Below are 20831 nucleotides of genomic sequence, written 5' to 3' on the forward strand. Positions count from 1 at the left end.
ACTCCTCTGCAAAATGTACCTTTTTTCTCAGGCCCAAATTAAAGTTGTGCTTTTGCTTCTCTAGCCTCTTTCTTTACTCCTCTTTCCTCTTTGTCTCTCACTCTCGCTAGCTGGTGGTGAATGCCGCTCTAGGCTTTGACACCTTTGTGGTGATGAGACACGGCCTGAAGAACCCCCCAGCCAATCAGAATGTGTCTGCAGGAGTGGACTCCTCCCCTTCCTGTTCTTCTACTTCCTCTTCCTCCTCCACACCGGCTGGCTCCGCCCCCTCTGTCCCAGGATCCTCTCTGTTCTCCAACATTCCAGGACACAAGCTGGGCTGCTACTTCTGCAATGATGTGGTGGCACCGGGAGATGTAAGGCATACACACACGCACGCACACACACACACTCACACACACACACACACACACACACACACACACACACACACACACACACACAATGTACTCACATAGAACTAACACACCTGCAAAATTAAGGAAACATTTCATAGTAAACACAAAGCAAGTAAGGAGTCTTTGAGACATTTTTTTCAAGGAACACTTGCTCTTATTGCAATATTTAAGCCAACAGGGGAATACATTTATTATTATGAGCATTATACTTATAATGCAAGTAGTATGCTACAAAAATGATAGCTCTGTAAAATCTTATAGGCACAAATGGAGAGTAAAGAAGAGGTCTGAAGATGTCGGTCACAGACTTTCCACTTGTCAAGTTCTCTCTCTCACACACACTTTTTCCTCACCACCCCACATTCTGTGTCTGTCTCACAATCTGTTTCTCTCCTTCCCATCCTTTTCTCCCTCTCTGACCTTTCGATATGAGTAATCTATGACAGCCACTCATTGGCAGTTGAAGGCCACAGCCGAATGCCAGCGACCGTGCCATTGAGCCCGATCCTCTCCTTAAATGCCATACGGCTGCAGCGCTCTCTCACAGATTATAGTTAATTGTTGGCATTAAAGTTCAAATTAGAGATTTGCTGCTCACCCTCCACTCATTGATTCTAGGTCAGTGACTTGGCTAAATATTAGGTATGGATTTTACTTTGGTGTCAAAAGGCTAAATAAATAGAAAACTCAAAATTGTCTATTGAGAATGCTTTTTGTTGTTTTCCTGTGTGCATTGTCTGTTGATTGAAGTTCTGGTGTTGCCGCCTTTATTGCAGACAATTACACAGCAAAATTGTACATTAGATTGTCAGCCACAATGTGGTTCGTCAGGTTTCTTAGCAGCCTCCACAGTATGAGAGGTGCCAGAACATGATGCATCAGCTAGGAAATGAAACATACGCTGAGAGTTTGAAATGACTCCAACCGTATTGTACTGTACAGGCTTTTCCCTCTTTATTAAACTGTAAGACTAAGGCTACCACTTACTTTTGTTTTGCTGATCATCAAAAGGGAAAAGTATCCTTGGTTAGAGCCCGAGACTGGCTTACATTACAGTATGTTTGGCAAATAATTGTAATTTTAGAAAGTCACGGACTCCCACAACAGCCACTGTGTGTCCAACGATCTGTAGGCAAGACACTGAACCCCCACCTGTTCACTCATCTTAAGTTACTTGGGATCAGAGCATCAGCTAAATGGCTAAAATGTAAAAGATGCCACCCGTCTTTGCCAAAAACCCATTTGATTGGTAACTTAACCGCCGGAGGTTCTTCTCTCCTTATTCCAGAGGAAACCCTCTCACGTTCTTAATGTTGATGTCATTGTTGTTTTTATGTTGTCACTGTTTTACCATATGTTGTTTTTTGTTGTGGCCAGTCAACCAGGGATCGGACTCTGGACCAACAGTGCACAGTCAGCAGACCAGGTCTGGCCATGATTGCTGGAGCCCTGGCCGTCGAGATGATGGTGTCCATTCTGCAGCACAGTGAAGGGTAAGCATAGTAGACTTCTACTAGTTGTGTAGGCTAGTTGTCAGAACAGAAGAACTAATAATAACAGTAGTAGGAGTAGTAGTGGTCTGGATGCATTCGTAGTATAGACTTAATGTATAATAGTAACATGAGCTAGTAGGTTGAGAGACAGTACCAGAGTACGTCCTTGCTTTATGTTTAATATTTTGCACACAAGAGTGTCTTGTTTTCTTTATAATAAGCTAATTTTTAGTTGTAAATTGCAATAGAGATATTAGCAGTAGTAGGAACAATGATTAGGTCTGGCCATGATCACTGGAGCACTCGCTGTTGAGATGGTGAGATGGTGTCCATCATAGAGATATATCTCTATGGTGTCCATGCCAGAGTAGTAAAAAGAAATTCCATTCATGTTTCTGTCCTTCATCAGTACGAGTATAAGTGCCCACTGCAGCCTATATTTTTATGGATGTTATCATGTAGAACTCTGAAGTCATATTGTAAAACAAAACATTTATCTCTAAAACAACTGGTCTCTGGATCATTCTGTGAGCTTTTCTGATGGCTGAAAACGTAAATAACAATGAATGGGTTTCATGCCAAAATTATATATATCCATTTTGGGAAAGCTTTTCTACCTGAAATATGTCAGTCATTATTCTATCCTCAAAATCATAACTGTCATGAAAGCAAAAGAAAATAAATGTATTAGTATTCTGTGCTATGCTTCACTTTAATAACTGCAGTCATTTTGTCAGAGTAGGCGTCGGTTATTGCAGATGGTGGATATATTTTGGAAAGAAGCTCTTCACTTGCGTGGAGCAACAGTGCAGCGTCAATCTTACTGCACCACATGCAGTATGTTTGCTCAGTTTGGCCATGGCGTAGCTCCCAGAATTTCCTTTATCCCCCAAAATTTCTGTCAGCAATGGAAGCTCCATTAGAATTCATAGTCCTTCTCTCTCTCTCTCCGTAATGCATCAAAGGCTTTAACCCTGTGGTTCAGTCCGCTCTCAAGTACAGTTCACTCGGCAATTTGTGGTAGCTCTATATTTTTGACTCTCAGAAGTGTTTCTTTTCAGGTGGAAGAGACTCATGGGGATGCTTTCATGTCTATGACGTGTGTGTGTGTGTTGGTGTGCGTGTGTGTATAAATGTGTCTTTGTGGAAATGTGTGTGTGTGTCTGTGTGTGTGTCAGTGAAAGGCAGACTAATGTGGCCGCTCACTGGGCCTGATAAGGCAGCCATTTTCTCTGAGAGTGTTTTGAGATGTATTAAGCTGTTATAGAGCTACTCTGCCTAGCCAGGATAAAAAGCTTAGGAAGCAGAGCTGGGGAGGAGAGTCGGCCCGCACCCAAACAGTCTCAACTTCCTCTTTTTGCCTCTCTCTGTCCCCTCCATCCTTGCATACCCTCTTCTTTTTTCACTAATACCGCCACTTCTCGCTTCTTCCCTTTCTGTCTTCTTCTTGTCTTTCACCCCATGTTCTTCCTCATTCCTCTGTCTATATCCTCCATCCCTCTACCTCTCTATCCCTATATCCCTCCTTTTAAGGCCCTTACCCCAGCTTTCTTGTAGAATCTTCTCTGGGAAAACTGTAGCCTTTTGAAAATTGTCACAGGGGGATTAATGTTGGCAGCAGTGTGACAGACATTTCTTTGCTTTGCAAAATCACATCGAGCCAAGTGTGAGACTTCATGTTTTCATCATTGTTAGGATATTGCAGAGGGACCAATCTCCTAAACGTTACCAAACCAATCTCTTAAGCAGTTATGTTTACGAAAAGAGGATACTCATACAGTAAAAGCAGAGGCTTGTTCATGGAAAATACCAAACTTGTTCAGGGTCAAGCAAGTGGGACCTCGGTCCTCAATATGGTTGACCAGATTCAATGTTTTGCGACAGGAAAGCATGTGATTTTCATATATACTGTAGATTTACTCTGACCTTTGTGAACAATGAAATGTAACAATAAATCAGCCAAGCTATTTGTTCTTCTGTTAAGCTGTCCATTAAGATGTCATATCTTACATCAAAGATGTTGATATATGTCATTTATAGAATGAGGTATGTGTAGCTGGGCAGGCAGGTTTAAGTTCTTTAGAGGATATTTACCTTCTAATATCATAATGTGACAACAACTGAACTGTAGTGCAGCATTTGATACTGTGGATCATGGTATCCTTATTGATAGATTGAAGCATAGTATCTGATCCTATCAGACACAGCAACATGATTATTTTTACATAGTACAGTATTGGGTCTACAAAACATCATGATACAGTACAATATATAAATAAAGATATTAAATAAAGATTATTAATAGAAGACAACAGTGGGAGCTCACTGACTGATGACAGTATTATCTCTCTCTCTCTCTCTCTCTCTCTCTCTCTCTCTCTCTCTCTCTCTCTCTCTCTCTCTCTCTCTCTCTCTCTCCTCCTCCTCCTCCTCCTCCTCCTCCTCCTCCTCCTCCTCCTCCTCCTCTTCCTCTCTCCCCTCCATCCAGAGGCTATGCAGTGGCCAGCAGCAGTGATGACAGAATGAACGAACCTCCCACCTCCTTGGGCCTAGTGCCCCATCAGGTCAGAGGCACACACACAGACACACACACACACACACACACACATCCCCATGTTTTTATACTTGCAAGGACAAGTTCTTGGGTACTAATGTTTGATCACTGCATTACAAGCCTGTAATCTCCCCATTCTCCTACTGTTGGTGTTGCTATAGAAATAAACGCAGTTCTCTTAGGGTGGAACACTGTGTTCTAGAATGTGTGTGTGTGCATGCCAGTCTGTGTGCACCTTTGTATGTGCATGTATCTGCATCTGTGCATGACTTGTTGTGTGTGTGATCGCAGGTATGCATGTTGTAGTATGTATGTCTCTCCTTTTGCATGACTTTGTGTGTGTCTGTGTGTTCCTGTGTGTGTCTGTCTCTGCATGCATGTGTGTGTCTGTATGTGTGCCCTTGTGCATGCCTCTCTCTTTGGTTGTGTATGTGTGTTTGTGTGTTTGTGTGTGTGCCCTTGCAAATGCCTTTATGTGCATTCCTTTGTTTGTTTGTGTGTTTCTTAGAATGATGCATTCCTGTCATCAATCCACCATCAGGAGATAAATCAGCTACTATCAAGTCTTTCCACATAGATTCGTTTTTTTTCTGCCCTTTACCAAGTGAATAGGTCTAATGTCTGAAGACATACACAAGCCGAAATCAGTTCCAAAGTAAGCGGTCTCTTAGGGTTGCAATACAGTACTTTTAAAAACCTTTAAAATTACAGTCATTTACCAATATACAAGACTGAAATGGTGCTCTAAGCCTTCTGAAAACATTTTATTATAGAGTTATAGTCTAAACTGGCGGGTCACCAAATGGAGAGAGACCAGATAGACTGCAGCTATGCAATCATTGCCTTTTTGCTTAGTCACTGTCTCAGATACTTAAATATTTGACCCTCTCCATTTGCATCATCATCAGTATTCATCACCCTGAGAATGTGGGTTTCTGCCATTTGCTTGACACCTCTGCAGCTGATGGTATTTCCACTAAATAATCCAGAGAAGAATGGCATGTAAATGTGTGTGTGTGTGTGTGTGTGTGTGTGTGTGTGTGTGTGTGTGTGTGTGTGTGTGTGTGTGTGTGTGTGTGTGTATGTGTGGGAGAGAGACGGAGAGAAATGGAGGGGATTGGATAAAGAGTTACGTACAGATAGAGAGAAAAGCGAGGAATAAACATGAGGGTGTGTGTGTGTGTGTGTGTGCACACAGTGTTTGTATATATTATGCTTGAAATGCCCGTTCCTCCAATAATCTATTTTAATATAAGTTACTGCAGTTGAGTAGTCTGAAGCTGAGCTCACTTTTCTGTGGTGCCACTGTGACAACTTGTGGTGATTTATAGAAACTACATGTCTCATTTATTAGAAACTACATGTCTCATTTATCTTACAAGTGGCCCAATTAAATAATTTTTTTTTGACTACCTAAATGAAATATTTAGATGGTAAAATATTTTTACATATACTATAGAATTTATATAATATCTTTACCTAAGTCCTCAAAATGACTGCTGATACTGTATTTCCCTTGCAAAGGCCACCACTGTCCCTCCATGAAACTCTACAAGCAGTGTTGCCCTCCAAGTCTCTAAGATCCAAAGAAATGCCCTGAAATTTACAAGAAGGGACTAAATGAATGTTTTATTCATTTGACACCACAGCTTAGCTTACAGTATACTTTATATAAATGCACATATAACTCTTGATTAGCTCTTAATTCTTATATCAAAAGCTCAGACTGAAAAAAATAAATAAATCCAGTAAATCAGTATGTAAACAAAGGCAGCAGTGGGGAGCATGTTGAAACACAGGGGCGCCCCGGTGGCTCACCGAGTAGAGCGCGTACCATATAAGGCTCAGTCCTTCCCGCAGCGACCCGGGTTCAAATCCGGCCCGCGGTCATTTGCTACATGTCCTCCCCTCTCTCTCTCTCCCATACCTTCCTGTCTCTCTCTCACACTGTCTCTATCAATGAAGCATAAAAATGTATACATAAATCTTAAAAAAAAAAAAAATGACAGCCTGACAAGCATTGCTTGAGCAATAGGTTTCCAATTAATAATAGACTAGGAAACATTTCCATGTATAATATATTAATAATATATTATAATATAAAAAAGATGTAAATGGTTATCTGAATAGTTAAGCAGACGTCGGACACACCAGTAATTAAGCACATAGAGCTGAGGTTTATTTGTCATACACAAAGTCCGTGACAGATTTGGACTCCTTTACTTAATGTCTGCTCTCTACAAGGGCTGTGTAGTTCTGGGCCGGGCTTGTGGTCTGTTTTGGTCTAAGTCACTCACCCGAACTCACCCATTAGTCTGACTCGTTTACCCACTCATTCCTTCATTTGGTCATTCATCCACTGGCCGAATCATTCATTCATTCTGATGGTGTGTCATTTCCAAATCACAATGACCCTGTATCTCTACTGCCTCTCGTTGCCATTTACCTCTCAATCCCTCCATCTCTTCCTCCCTCTTCTTGCCTCTCTTCCTCATATTGATTTGTATGACATTTTAATTGAAATTAACAGCACACAGATGGTAAGATATAAAAGAGGAGAAGAAAGGGATAATGAAAAATGGAGCAAAATGAAATAAGTCACAGGCTGGACAAAGAGCTATAACTATTTAAAATCCTCTGCATGATGTTGAACTGTGCCACATTATACCTGATTATCTACCCAGCTCTTTGAGATAAATTAGCCTGGGCTAGTGCAAAATTGACCTCATGAAAAATAATGTGAATGGGGGTTAGTGAAGATGTTATGGAGCTGGCACCCAAATAGCACAGCCAAGGGTTGAAATACTTAAGTTTCACCCCTATTCACTTTCCTGAGCACTATATAGTAATTGGTTGCAAATGTATGTAAGTTGGTTTCACCACCAGATAATTGTAGTCAGGAAGTCATTTGATGCTCTGCTTGCCGTTTGTGCGTCACCAGAATACATGATGGGGGAGCTTTTATTGAAAAACAGGAGGATGTGGGAATAAGAGCGGAAGAGGGAAGTGATGAAAGGGAGAGACTGGTGATGAGTGATGTCTCTCCATGTGTTGATGGGAGGGAGGAGGTGTCCTTAAACAATTATGAAGGTAATTAGCGGTAAATATGAGAAGAGGCTTTCAGCGGTGATGGAGGTGGTGGAAATGTTTCACTGGAAAGGCTGTTTGCCTCCCCAGCACCAGAGGGAGCTGTCAGCATGGTTTTAAAATATGGAAACCAGAGAAAGTCACACTCCTTTCACATTTTCAACCCCTACATTCAGTGAGCAACCCTTCTAAGGCTGAAATGCCTTAATGTTTTACTACTTCACTACGTTTCACTTAATTGTTGCTCGCAAAGAATGAAGAATATCATAGTTTTTACTCACCAATCAACATTACCTCCGAAGAGCACCTGTTTACTACACAATAAACCCAATTAGTGCCTCTTGCTCTTCTCCTTAATTAATGTCTGTTGTAACTGTCTCTTTCAGGAGAGACTTATTCATATTCACATAATTTAGACTAAACTGACCAATACCTTATAAAGAACGCAAATTCTGTTTGACTTGGCTGTCCCTTTCAAGTCTTGATGTGCTATTCTGTTCCCCTTTTCCATGTCAGTTAACTAATGTCCTCATGTGTTGATTTCTCCTCCACAGATCCGAGGCTTTCTGTCCAGGTTTGACAATGTCCTGCCTGCCAGTCTGGCCTTTGACAAATGCACCGCCTGCTCACCCATCGTAAGTGGCAAAAATACTATAGAATGGTTCCAATGATTTGTGTTCAAATCCAGTTTAATTTGGAGGCAATGTTTTGATGGGAGGAGGCAAAGCTTTACTAGAAAGAAACATGGATGCAGACAGACAGATTGAACTATCAGAATATGTTGCTATATACAGTAATATAGTTGTTTTTGAAAAAAGGCAGCTTTAGCAGTAACGGGGATTCCCATCTCTCCCATTCCCACACTGTTGTTAACTCACTGGAGCTGTGTTGAAATGTTGTTCCTGGAGGAATAGCAAGGACGCACACACACACACACACACACACACACACACACACACACACACACACACACACACACACACACAGAAGAGCTGGTAAAACCATATGGTAATAATCTGGCAGCAGTTGCTCATTGATGTCACTGACTGTCGTATGAGAGGCATTAGCTCCCACCACTGCAGTGTGTGTGTGTGCGCGCATGTGCGTGTGCCTGCGCGTGTGTGTGCGTGTGTGTGTGTGTGTGTGTGTGTGTGTGTAAAGATGGGGTGTTGAAGGGTTCACATCTCCTAAATCAGCCAACTGGGGTGGGCAAAACTGCGTTCATGTTTTTTTTCCCGCGTTGTCATTGGTCCACAGCCAACTAGCCAATCACTGCTCCGGTTGGCCTTGCGGTTAGCAGGGTCCAATGATCTGATTGGTTGGTGTAGATTAGTGTAAGGCTGGGGGGAGGGAAGGAAAAGCAAGAGTTAGAGAGGGAGAGAGAACGAGTAAAGAAAAAAAAAAAAAAAAAAAAAGAGGAGAAAAAGAAAGGAGAGGAAGTACAGAGCTCAAGAAAGAGTGTTGTGATGAGTGGAGGGCTGGTTCATTCTGTTTCCCTCCCGATCTCAATGCAGTCTTTGTGTCTATAAAGGGGTCATAAAGCCTCGGATCTATCACTTTCATGTGAGGAGAGACTGAGAGAGAAACAGAGGGAGAGGGGCAGAAACAGAGAGGCGGAGGGGGAGGGAGCTGGCCAGCTTGTAACCTAAAAGTTTCAGATTTTCTCCAACTAAGCTGCTTCTGAAAAATTTTTTTTTTATTTTCTGAGTTCCACCCCATCTTAAGGTGTCATGTTTCCGCCCGCGTGACAGATGAGATTATTCGGTGTGCACAGATGATTCATATGGTTTTACAGTGATTTGGTGAAGCCTGCGCAGTCATAAACAACATGTGTTACCACACACAATACATCAATGCTTCTACACACAAGCCTTTATGTAGGCAAGCCTAGAGGTTATGTCGTATTATTGGTCAATATGTCTCTGTTTTGATTCAGTAAATCCCTCCCACACATCTCTCCTCTCTCTGTCTTGCCTTTGCTTATCGGTCTTTCCACGTTTTTCCCTCTTTTTTTCTAATTTTCCCCTTGCCTCCTCCTATTTCCCCTCTCTCTCTTCCCTCTATCTTTCACCTCCTTTTCTCTCTCCTATCTCTATTCTCCTCTCCCTCTTCTCCCTCTCTCCCCCGTTTCACTTCTCCATCCTGCCTTCCCTCCCTCAGTGTGTCCATTCCTTTGTCTGTCCGTCTATGTCCATTTACTGTTGTGTGTGTGTGTGTGTGTCTGTGTCTTTATGTGTGTGTGTGTGTGTGTGTGTGTGTGTGTGTGTGTGTGTGTGTGTGTGTGTGTGTGTGTGTGTGTGTGTGAGCGTGTGCGTGTTTGTCTGTGTGTATTCCTGCCGCAGTCAGCTGTGTGCTGCCAGGTCACTATGGAAACAAAACAATTCAGCCCCTGTCTGGGCTGGAGCAGTTCCTGTAGAGTTGGGGCTTTTCACTGCGTGTGTGTGTGCGTGTGTGTGTGTGTGTGTGTGTGTGTGTGTGTGTGTGTGTGTGTGTTTCCTAACTCTTTCTGGGGCTGCAAGCCAATAAAACTACACGCCAGAGAGTAAATCACAGCTAGTGACGTGGCTTTGTCTAAAACCGTGCCAGACAACTCTTACTACAACTACTTGTACTAATTCTACCAAATATGCTGCTACTATTAATAGTAAAAACTATGTTTTAAATGTATAGCTCAAACTCATGAAAAGTTACAAAAGACATTTAACTGATCACTAACGCAAACTTCATCTCTCTGTGGTTCTCTATCAAGGTGTTTCTTCCAGTACAAACCTTCGATAACTGTTGCAGTTCTGTACTTTACACAACTTGTCCTCACCTCACTGATTGGTAAAGATCCAATCCTTCACTCAAAGAACCTCATTTACATTTACAGAGTAGATGACTTTCTCAAGACAGTGGCTTGGACCGTTGGACATTGATTTAATAACTTAATACTACTTCTGCTAGTGGTACTACAAGTAGCATTACCATTAATACAGTGTTCTTGTTTACCAGAGGAAAATAAATGCTTTTTAAAGACTTGTAACTCAAAAAGCTGTGCCCTAGTAATTTTGCATAATTATACATTTCACTATTTTTATAACTTTGAAGACATAAGCCACTGCCAGTCATTTTCATTACATCTACTACTGTTACCACTGCTACTACTATTCCTTCTATTACTAGAAGAACAACTAGCTGTTCTACTACTACCAATATTTTTACTTCATCTAGTCGGGGTGCCATAGCTATTAATCTACTACTTTGTGCTCTACTTTAGACTGATTCCAGTGGAAGAGATTGGTAATATAAAGATAAAGTTAGAAATGTTATATGGCCATTCTGTAAATAATGTGTTTTCGGGAATCAGGGTTAGTTAGTCAATATTTCATATAACACAGATTATTCTATCCTCATATAACACAGATTGTTCTATCCTCAAAAATCTACTGTATTTTAAGTGAAGGTCTTAAGATGTCAATTTCTGCAAATCTCATCTCAGAATGAAACTCTTCAAATATTTCTTGTACCATACCTAGTTTTGCTCATGTTTCTCTAAGTGGTTCTTAATGAGTCAGAATGGAGCTTGTGCGTTCTCAAGTCAAGTGTCTAATCTGGCATCTGTGCATGTTATCAGTAGGAGGCAAAGTGGCTGAGTCACTAGGAACTCATAGTATTTATCAAGCGTCATAGTATTTATCTGCATTCGTCAAGTGTCACATTATGGTAGAGCCATTCACCAGTGTCTATCATTACACATTGTGCTCTGAAATCTTCCTCTACATAATTCCTAATAATACCACCAACATCATCTACATCTACTATTACTGTACCATTAATAGATGAGCTCTCGGTTCGGTTACAGTATTAAATATGGGTCACAGTTTCATCCTGTGTGACTCTCAGTATAGAGCACCTACTGTATATACTTTGAAAAATAGTCTATCCTCAATGTTCAGTATGTTTACAGCTACAGTTAAAGCCCCTCTGAGCCACCAGGGCCACCCAATGTCTGTTTGATATGTTTAAAGGTGATCTGAAGATTACACACACACACACACACACACACACACGCAAACAATACACAGCCTGTATGATATATTCAGGTGATATCCATGTGATAGATACACACACACACAGCTTTAGAAAGATGACACCACCACAGTCAAATCAAGCTTCTGGAGATGCAATAGAAATTTCTGTGGCGCAGGGAGGGTTTAGGACGTGTGTATGTGTGTGTGTGTGTGTGTGTGTGTGTGTGTGTGTGTGTGTGTGTGTGTACGTATGTGCAGCACGTTATCTGATCCAGATGTTTACCACTGAGTGTGTTCGTTGCCTGGCTTAATTGGCTCTATCTGTCAGCAGTATGGGATCACTACTGAGACCCATCAGCGCCTGGAAAGCACTACAGAATCTTGTAAAAGTCTCAAATCTCTTCCGTTTTGTGTGTTTTTGTGTCTTTATTGTGTTTTTTCCCACGCTGGCGTCTCCACAGTGCCGCGAGTCTCAAGAAGCAATTCGAATCAGTCAGTCAGGTATCAGATACTTCACTGCACCTGTGCGCTATCACAGTTTACAACTCTCGAGGAAATTATTAAATCATTTCTTAGCTGCAAATGTTCAGATATCTCACACAGTTCTCTTCTCTTATTCAGAAAGAACTGCTTCATCTACTCCATCTTTGACTTCATCAAGTCAGATTTCTCAATTTAAATATTTGTAAGTGCAAATGTGACGTACCGAAACTTAGGAGTTTTTGGCCAGAATTCAAACCCTGTCTGACATGGATATTTGTACTTTTCTAATGTGTTTTGAAGCTGTTGTTAGCTAGCTGTAGCTTGCAAAACCACAAATGTGCCTTGGGACTGGACAGAATCTGTATTTATAATCGTTCATGTCCATGTATGTCTTGTATTGATGTGGATGTAAGTGAACGATTCAACTGTGCTGTGTGTGTGTGTGCGTGTGTGCGTTGATGTGTGTGTGTGTGTGTTGCTTTGTAAAACTTGGAATGAATTTATTACAACTTTATCACAAGATCATCACAGTTATCGAGTTCTTTTCTGTGTCATGAGTAGCTATATTTCAACAAAGTGGGTTTTGGCCGTTGGTGTCTCATGTAACTGATCCCACGGATGGAAGTGTAGAATCAAAGAGAGAAAAAGAGAGGGAAGGAAAGAAAAGGGAGGTTGAAAAGGTGAAAGAGGGACACGTCAGTGTGTATTGTGTGCGGTGTGTCTGGCTCCGAGACTAGACGCCAGGTCAGTCTGCGAACACGCATACATTCACACATGCACAAGCACTAATGCACGCACACACACACACACACACACACACACACACACACACACACAGGGTGTTGATGTCTGAGGCAGAGGTAATCCTACACCTGCAGAGGAGGGTCTGTGGGCGGGCATGAAAGGCTTGGCCGAGCTTAAGAAGGGAGTCAAGAGGGCAGAGGATCTGCGTGGGGTTATTTGAGGAAAATCTGAGAGAAATTATTTTATCTTTCCACCAGCCTCCATAATAAATTTGAATGAGTTGACCAGTGTTTATAAGTCACTGTAGTTAGGTGTAGAGCGCTTACTGGCACACATGGTACAAAGGACATCCATATATAAACACAACAAGCTAATTCACCTTGTTTTTGTTATTTATTTTGTAGGTTCCGGATCATTAAAAGATGTAAGGCTTTGCTAGCCGTTGTTTACTCCACATTGTTTATCAGTTATAAGCATGAGGTTCTCGATCAAATCATCTAGAATAGACTTTTGTTGATGTCTTTTTGTTTAGGTCCTGGACCACTATGAGAGGGAAGGTTTCCAGTTCCTGTCCAAGGTTTTTAACTCCTCCCACTCCTTCCTGGAGGACCTGACGGGGCTGACGCTGCTGCACCAGGAGACACAGGCTGCAGAGGTAACACACACACACGCAGACACACTCTTACACACGCACACACACACACACATGCACATGGACAGACAAATAAATGAATTTGCACACCCCTACACTGAGAGCTATAAGCCCCAGAGTTAACATACACACACACAAAAACTGTTACATTGGAAGAGACAGACCATAGAGTCAACATACACACATAAACACACAAAGTCACACACACACACAAGCACACTGTTGGACACTATTGCACCATGTTGTAGAGGAGAAAAATCCATCCAGAGCCATGATGATCAACCTTAGAACTTTTTTGTTATCTGCAACAGCATCTACCTTAGATGTGTTATTTTATTAGCAGGGTAGAAATAACATGACATAAAACTCTTCAATAAGACCAATGCAAACTACATTCTAATGTGGTAGAAAGTGTGTGAGTCCCCCCACATCTGTGTGGCAATTAGTAGTGCAGGATCTTTCAAACAAATGCTACTGGCAGAGCAACAATGCAGAGCAGCAAGCATGTCGGTGGGACTTAAAATGTGGCTGCAAGAATATGAGTAACCCTTGTCTACAATATATGACATGTGTTCGACTCACAGCACACCACTTACTTCACATCAGAACCTATAAACACCATTTTTGGTGATTCTCTTTTATTTTCTTGAATTAGAGCATAACACGGCCCCTCATGGGTTGAGTAAGTTTCACGACCCCGGGGTCCATGAAATCCGTACTGCATTCTTTGTGCATTTTCAAAACTACAAAACTGCATGGTCATCTGTCGGAAACTAAGGCTTTTTTTTTTCCGAATTTCTCAAATGGACTGTTTTTTTGGAGATACACAGTTTTCATCCAAAGGCAGTGATATTTTTGTGGTCCAACCTTCCCCTAATGACTCCGTTGCCATGGCGACGCACAGTTGATGTCTTTGGAACAACGAGTGGCATAAAGTTCCAGCAAACATCCTGAATAGTTAGTGGTGGAATATGGGTGGTTTTCTTCAAGACTCCCCTCTGACATGAGACAGAGAGAGAGAGGGAGAGACAGAGAGAAAAAGAGAGAGAGTGTGTATGTGTATGTGTGTGTATATGTGTGTGTGTGTGTGTGTGTCAGAGAAAGGGAGAGATTTGAGAGATTTTTTGTGTGTCTGTGTGTTGGGGGTTGGGTCTGGTCCTGTTGAGCTGTGGGAAAATCCCACGTACTTTCTCCCCAACTCCCACTCATAACACACAGATGGAGGAGGGGAGACGAGAAAGGGAGGGAGGGGAAGAAAAAGAGAGTGGAGAGAAGAGAGACAGCAGAGGAAGAGGAAAAGAAAGAAATGGAGGACGGGAGACAGGAGAGAGAGAGAGAGAGAGAGAGAGGAGGAAGATGAGGTTCAGAAAAAAAGGCAGGGAGAAGGGAGAAAAGTAGGAGGAAGAGAAACGAGTGAGGAGGGAAGGATTTGAGCTCTCTCTCTCTCTCTGTTGCCGTCTCTCTCTCTCCCACTCTCTTTCTCCCTCTCTCTGGCCCTCTTTACTTCTCTCTCACTCTCATTATGTCTCTCTCTCTCCCTTGTTCCCTCTCCGTCTATCAGTCTCTCCCTCATTCCCTCTCGTTCTCTCTATCTCTCCTCCTCGTTCCCTCCCTCTCTCTCCACCCCCCTCTCCCTGATGAAGTGCGCTGTAGAGTCTGGCGTAGGTCCCCTTCTCCTCAACCAGAAGATGGAGAGATTGTTTTGATTGCTCAGCCCACCAGCGCCAGAAGTCTTAGCGCCTGTTTCCCGTACATAGATTAGCTATCCTGAAAGCTACTGCACTTGGAGGGCCTCCTTTTTTTATTTTTTCAAGTCCAGGAAGGGACAAAAGTTGTACTCTTGCTCATGAAAGCATATTATTACTTATATCATGCGGGGACCCACTAGAAATAGGCCTGTGGTTGCTTTTGAGTCCCGACCCATATTTTAAGAAGCACTGGCCTGAAATAATGATAATTCTGAATGTAAAAATGAGGGGTTCAAAGGGTCCTTAAGGGATCCCTTTTTATAGTGTAGACATTGGAATTGTATACAGCTATGCTTCACCACTGAATGAAGGTGATCACTTCCAATGAATCCAATGAATGAATCACTTGTATTTGATGGGAGTTTGCCTTTCTTTACAAAGGATTGAACTGACCTAAATCGTGTAGGAAAAAAAAACCACCCCACAACGTAAAAGAGCATTTAGAGTCTAGGCAAACAAAATTATAAGTCTATAGTTGTTGTACTGTATATCAGCCTAATGACATAATTTAGTAGGGACAGTATGGTGTCAGTGGATAAATGCCTCATATATTACAAAATGCTGGGGCACATGAACTACAGTAGACCATTTAGACCATAGACTGATGGAATGCCATATGACTTTATTTGCATAATAAGTTGTTACGTTATTTTTACAATGTTCTCCTCTTTCCTCAAAGTCTGGTACGGAATTCATTATGAAGCTTGTGTATGTGTGTGTGTGTTTTTGCGTGTGTGTGTGTAACCATGCTAAACTATAATCTACGTCACCAGATAGCAGTAATATGTACTTAGGGCCTATTTTGGGCCAGTTTGTAACCTGAGAACTACTTTTTATGCGGTCACCACAGGGTTTTGGGGGAGTTCAAGTTTGGTAAAAGTTTAGACTGACTGAGAGTTCTTGGGCCGTGTTGTCTCTGTGTGTGTGTGTGTGTGTGTGTGTGTGTGTGTGTGTGTGTGTGTGTGTGTCTGTGCACACATCAGTATGAATGACTTCTTTGTGAGGTCAGCCCTGTTGTGAGATTTCAGGTAGGAGTTTGGGGTAGACATGGACAGAAAATGTACTATGCATTTTCCACATATATGAAAACTTGTTGGACATTTGATTTAGTATGGATTGCAACTAATTTTTCCACCCATGAGGCCATTCAGGTTTCTTGTAAGCTAAATCAAACATGTCAGAAGCTATTCAAAACTGGACTTTTTTTTTTAATGATATATACTTATATTGTTCATATACATTCTTAAAGAGTTTGACTCGGACGGAAATTACTCTTATTATTTTTTGAAATCTCCTAAGTCATTGTTTTAACTCAAAATTATAGCACTTTACTCCATTGTTTATGAACATTACTAATGTAAACACTTTGGAATACATTAAAAAGCCATATTTAGCTGTTGTCTTCTGTCCCAGTGTCAAGAGCTGTGTCATGCCTCCAGTCTTTTGAATTTCATTTGGAATTTTATTTTGAATTGGATCTGGCCTTTAATCTTGATTAATGGGCCGCAATTTGAGTGAAAGTAGATGGTTATTGGGCAAAATGGGTATCACTTATCGCCAACAGTATCTGATGCTATGATACCCCTATATATTGCGGACAGAGTTTGTCCATTTTGTCAATCTCCACATCTGCCCAAGATAATTCTTTTGAAAGTTTCCATGCATTATGTTCTTTAGGTTTGACAATTTCAAATAAACTATAATACTTACAATTCTGGCACATTTCTAACAAAGTGATAAATGAGTGATGTGAAGCTGGGGATCAGAGAAAGTGGCTAGTGGCCTTGACTTGAAAATGGCGTGAAAATCATATGAAACCACTGCAGCGGTTTTCATGTAGTAGTCCCTATATCATGTAAAACTAGAAGGGCACTCGGAGAGCGCAGACCTCCGCCAAGGTTCATGCTATTATTGCTTGTTCGTGAGTCGGATCCGGATCCGCTCCAAAATGTAATGGGTTCTTCCTTGGCCCATGCTACACCCTTCCACAAAGTTTCTTGAAAATCGGGCCAGTAGTTTTTCCGTAATCCTGCTAACAGACAAACAAACAGACAAACAAACAAACAAACAGCACCAAAAACATAACCTCCTTGGCGGAGGTAATCATCTTATTTAGCACAGATGCTAATGCATTACCAGGTAACTGTGTCATAGTGCAGAGGTGTGTGTGTGCGTCAGACCATGAGGCATTGTGTGTTGGCAGATTGGCCTTCCTGAACGTAGCTACACAGTAAAGGGTTGGGTTAGACAAATGGACACACACACACACACACACACACACACACAGAGCCTGGAAGGAAATGAGTGTCTGTACAGGATGCTGTACCTCTCCTCTACCTCCCACCCACTTTGATTCAGCAGAAATTAAATGAAACATTCATAGGCCACATCCATACAGGGACATTTAAAGGATCAGTCCAACTTGTATTATATTCACAGAGGGCTTTGATAATAGATTGCACCTAATGAAATCTAACTATATAAGCACAATACAAAAGGACAGACTATAACATTATTACACAAACCTACATGTAATAATAATGTAGTGCTTGTGCTTGGGTACAGACACAGTGCCATTCAGAGTCTATTTAGTAAGGTGATGGCTGAGGAATGGTGGGTGTAGTGAAGGATATGTTACATATTCTTTTATATCATACGTTAGGATGAGAGTAAGGTACTATTTTGTTGCTCAGCAGTTGCTGACGCTACATTATGGCATAAGGCATAGTTAGATCAGGTCTTGTATTAGTTGTTTCCAGTTCTTTTAGGAGGAAAGTTAGAATAGCATAGAAAGGACTGAAGAGAATACAGGTGTGAGCTGTGAGATTTCAGCCTACAGAGGATCCGCTACTACTGTTTGGGCAAGATAAAGAATGTGTTTTTCAGGTATATATTTTTGTCATACATCTGATTTCAATTTTTAATTACCTGCCACTGCACTATCAAGTGACCAACATAAAAAATAGGATTTCCTCCAACTTATTGCAACAGCTCAGTGGAAATCAAAAGTGATGAATGAATGAATTGTCCAGTGTTGCGCTACAATTCTTCCTCCTACACCTGATACCATAGGAAGCCCATGGTCATTGGTCATTCTCTGCGTTATATATTCCTCTCGTCATTTTCAGTAAATGATGTTGTTAGTGTGTGTGTGTGTGTGTGTGTGTGTGTGTGTGTTCATCTGCCCGTCGGTGAATGCCCCCAACAGAGGATGTGTGACCCTTGTAACACAAAGGGTCTTTCTGCCGAGTCCGTGTCCCGCTCCTCTCCCTCCTACTACATCTGGCTCTGCCAGTAAGTCACAAGAGAGAGATGACTGAGTTTTACTGTGAGAAGAATGTGTCACTTGTTGCACTAAACTGTCTTTTCTCTTTTCATTTTTTGTTTGATCTTGCGTCATGAAGTTCCTATGAGTTCATTTTCCTCCCCTCTCATTTGAAAAAAAGTGACACCTACTCTTACAAAGTGATTGATAACACAAAATTCTTGGGGTTCAGTCTTCAGTTGTGCCTTTTGGTTACAAGACAATAACAAATCCTAACAATTTTTTAATCAGCTGATGTAAGGAAGTTACTTTGCTAAATTAGCCTTTAGTTTATAATGCAGAGTCAGCCTCCATAAATACTAGCTATATCTTGTGACTATCCACTTATCAATGGGTACTCTTTAATTCAATCACCCTATCCACCAACTTCTTGTAATTATGTCTTGTTCATGCTCTATAATCTAAGTGGTTACCAAAGATATTGTTGGCCATGTTTGTCAGAAAAATTCTCCATGTACGTTTGCCAATCTTTTTAAATTTAATGTATTTAGCTGACACTGTTCTCCAGAGCAGCTTACAATGACTGAGTGGATAGAGGTTCAGTGTCTCGCTCAAGGACAATTCAACAAGACACATGGGTGTTGATTTGCAGTTGTAGGGGTCAAACTCGTGACCATCCAGTTACAGGACGGTCTCACACAGCTCCCACGCAATTTAAACCCTACTTGACTTCAAAATGATGACATGAAGTTGCAGTGAAGTTAATAAAAGCATTTTTAACACAACCTGTGTCTTGATAAAAAGCCAGGTCTTGATATTACCCTCTTTGGCCCAGTGTCAATGTACAGAGGCAGTATCCAGTTAAACTCACACACCTGTCTTTCTCCAGATGTGTGTGTTTAGCCGTTTGATAACACTCTGTACGCCATCAGATGCCACTAATCATCGCCTTGAGTCATTCTAATGCCCTGAAGGGACAGAAGTTGCCCAACCAGCCACGCTCGCCTCTGCTCTGGTCTTTGCCTCTCTACGTAAAACAGCGCGCTGACGATAAAGTTGATTTAGTTATGTTGGCTCATCACCCAGCAGCTTGGAAAACATACAAGCGCGAGCATGCATGCACACACAGAGGCACTCAGTAACGCAGGCTCTCTGCTGTGCTCTTTTCTTCCTCTCTCGCTCTGGTCTCTCGCCCCCACATAAACACACGCGCACGAGTGGACGCAAGCACACGCACCCACACACACACACACACACACACACACACACACGCACATCATCTCTGCTAGCGTCAGAGGGCCCCATGTATGTCAGAGCTGTATCCAAACACAGCTACGGTTGCTACATGCTACAATTATTACCAGATGGACTCGGGGAAAACATATTAGGTCTGCTTTTTCATTAGCATGCCGCACACACTCCCATGCGTGTGTGTGTGTGTGTGTGAGAGAGAGAGAGAGAGCAAGAGCGAGAGAGAGAGAGAGAGAGAGGGAGACTTTGATATTACATTGAAAACACTGAATGGTTGTTTATTTCCCTATATTAATGACATAAATAAATTTTGTGTGTGTGGATGTACGTGTGTGTGGGTTTGTCTGGATGTGTGTGCGTCCACCACACGCATGCATGTATGCCAGTGTCGGCATGTATCGCCGTTCGTAAGCATGTGTGTATTTATGTACTATATGTATGCTAGCTATGCCGGCTTGACATGTATTGCTCTGCTAATTATAAATGTGTTCTCCACTTGCAGGGATGCATGTCAGTTATGCACAGAAGTGATCACACCTCCTATCCTTCCTTTCTTTACATAGTCTCTCTCTCTCGCTCTCGCTCTCTCTCTCTCTGTACTATACATAGTTAGTCTGAATCACCCTAGTCCCCAAGGGGCTAAACTCAGAAGCTTTGTGTCAGTTGGAGGCTTGACTTATGACCTTTCTGTCTCCTGCCATGTTTGAAGGTTCTTCTGTCCTGTGGATGTGTGTTTGTTTGTGCATAATTCTGTGTGTTTTACACTGAGCACCATGGCAGCTATAGTAGCTATTATAGTCATTTTCCCTGTTTTTTTTTTTTTTATTACTCCTCTGTCTGCCCTGTCCATTCGTCCCTTCATACCATCCTGCTAGAGCTTGTTTCTTCATTAGCAGTCTGAATAAAACATCTATAGTTAATCGTCCATCCAGAATCACATCCTTTCCCCATGCGCACTCAAGTTACATTTACACAAGGCCTGTCCTGGTGGATTGGTGCCAGACAGAGTGAACACTGACAAAACATACAAACAGAAATTAAAGTAAATAAAAGTTGTACAAATATGGCAAACAAGATGAAATCACATAAATGCTGGTTAGTAAGGTCTCTGGAACAGTTTGCAGACAGTACAGTATATAATTG

General features: G+C 41.7%; 1 protein-coding gene across 1 annotated transcript in view; it reads left to right on the forward strand.

The window, feature by feature from the left end:
• atg7 (ATG7 autophagy related 7 homolog (S. cerevisiae)) overlaps positions 1–20831 on the forward strand; it is a 60677-nt gene that overhangs the window by 22774 nt on the left and 17072 nt on the right. The window contains exons 14-18 of the mRNA XM_071913130.2: positions 111–356; positions 1776–1891; positions 4380–4455; positions 8087–8167; positions 13305–13427. Of these exons, the coding sequence (XP_071769231.2) occupies positions 111–356; positions 1776–1891; positions 4380–4455; positions 8087–8167; positions 13305–13427 (642 nt within the window). The remainder of the gene's footprint in view (positions 1–110; positions 357–1775; positions 1892–4379; positions 4456–8086; positions 8168–13304; positions 13428–20831) is intronic.

Source organism: Centroberyx gerrardi, chromosome 5 (assembly GCF_048128805.1).
Source record: "Centroberyx gerrardi isolate f3 chromosome 5, fCenGer3.hap1.cur.20231027, whole genome shotgun sequence".
Lineage (NCBI taxonomy): Eukaryota > Metazoa > Chordata > Actinopteri > Beryciformes > Berycidae > Centroberyx > Centroberyx gerrardi.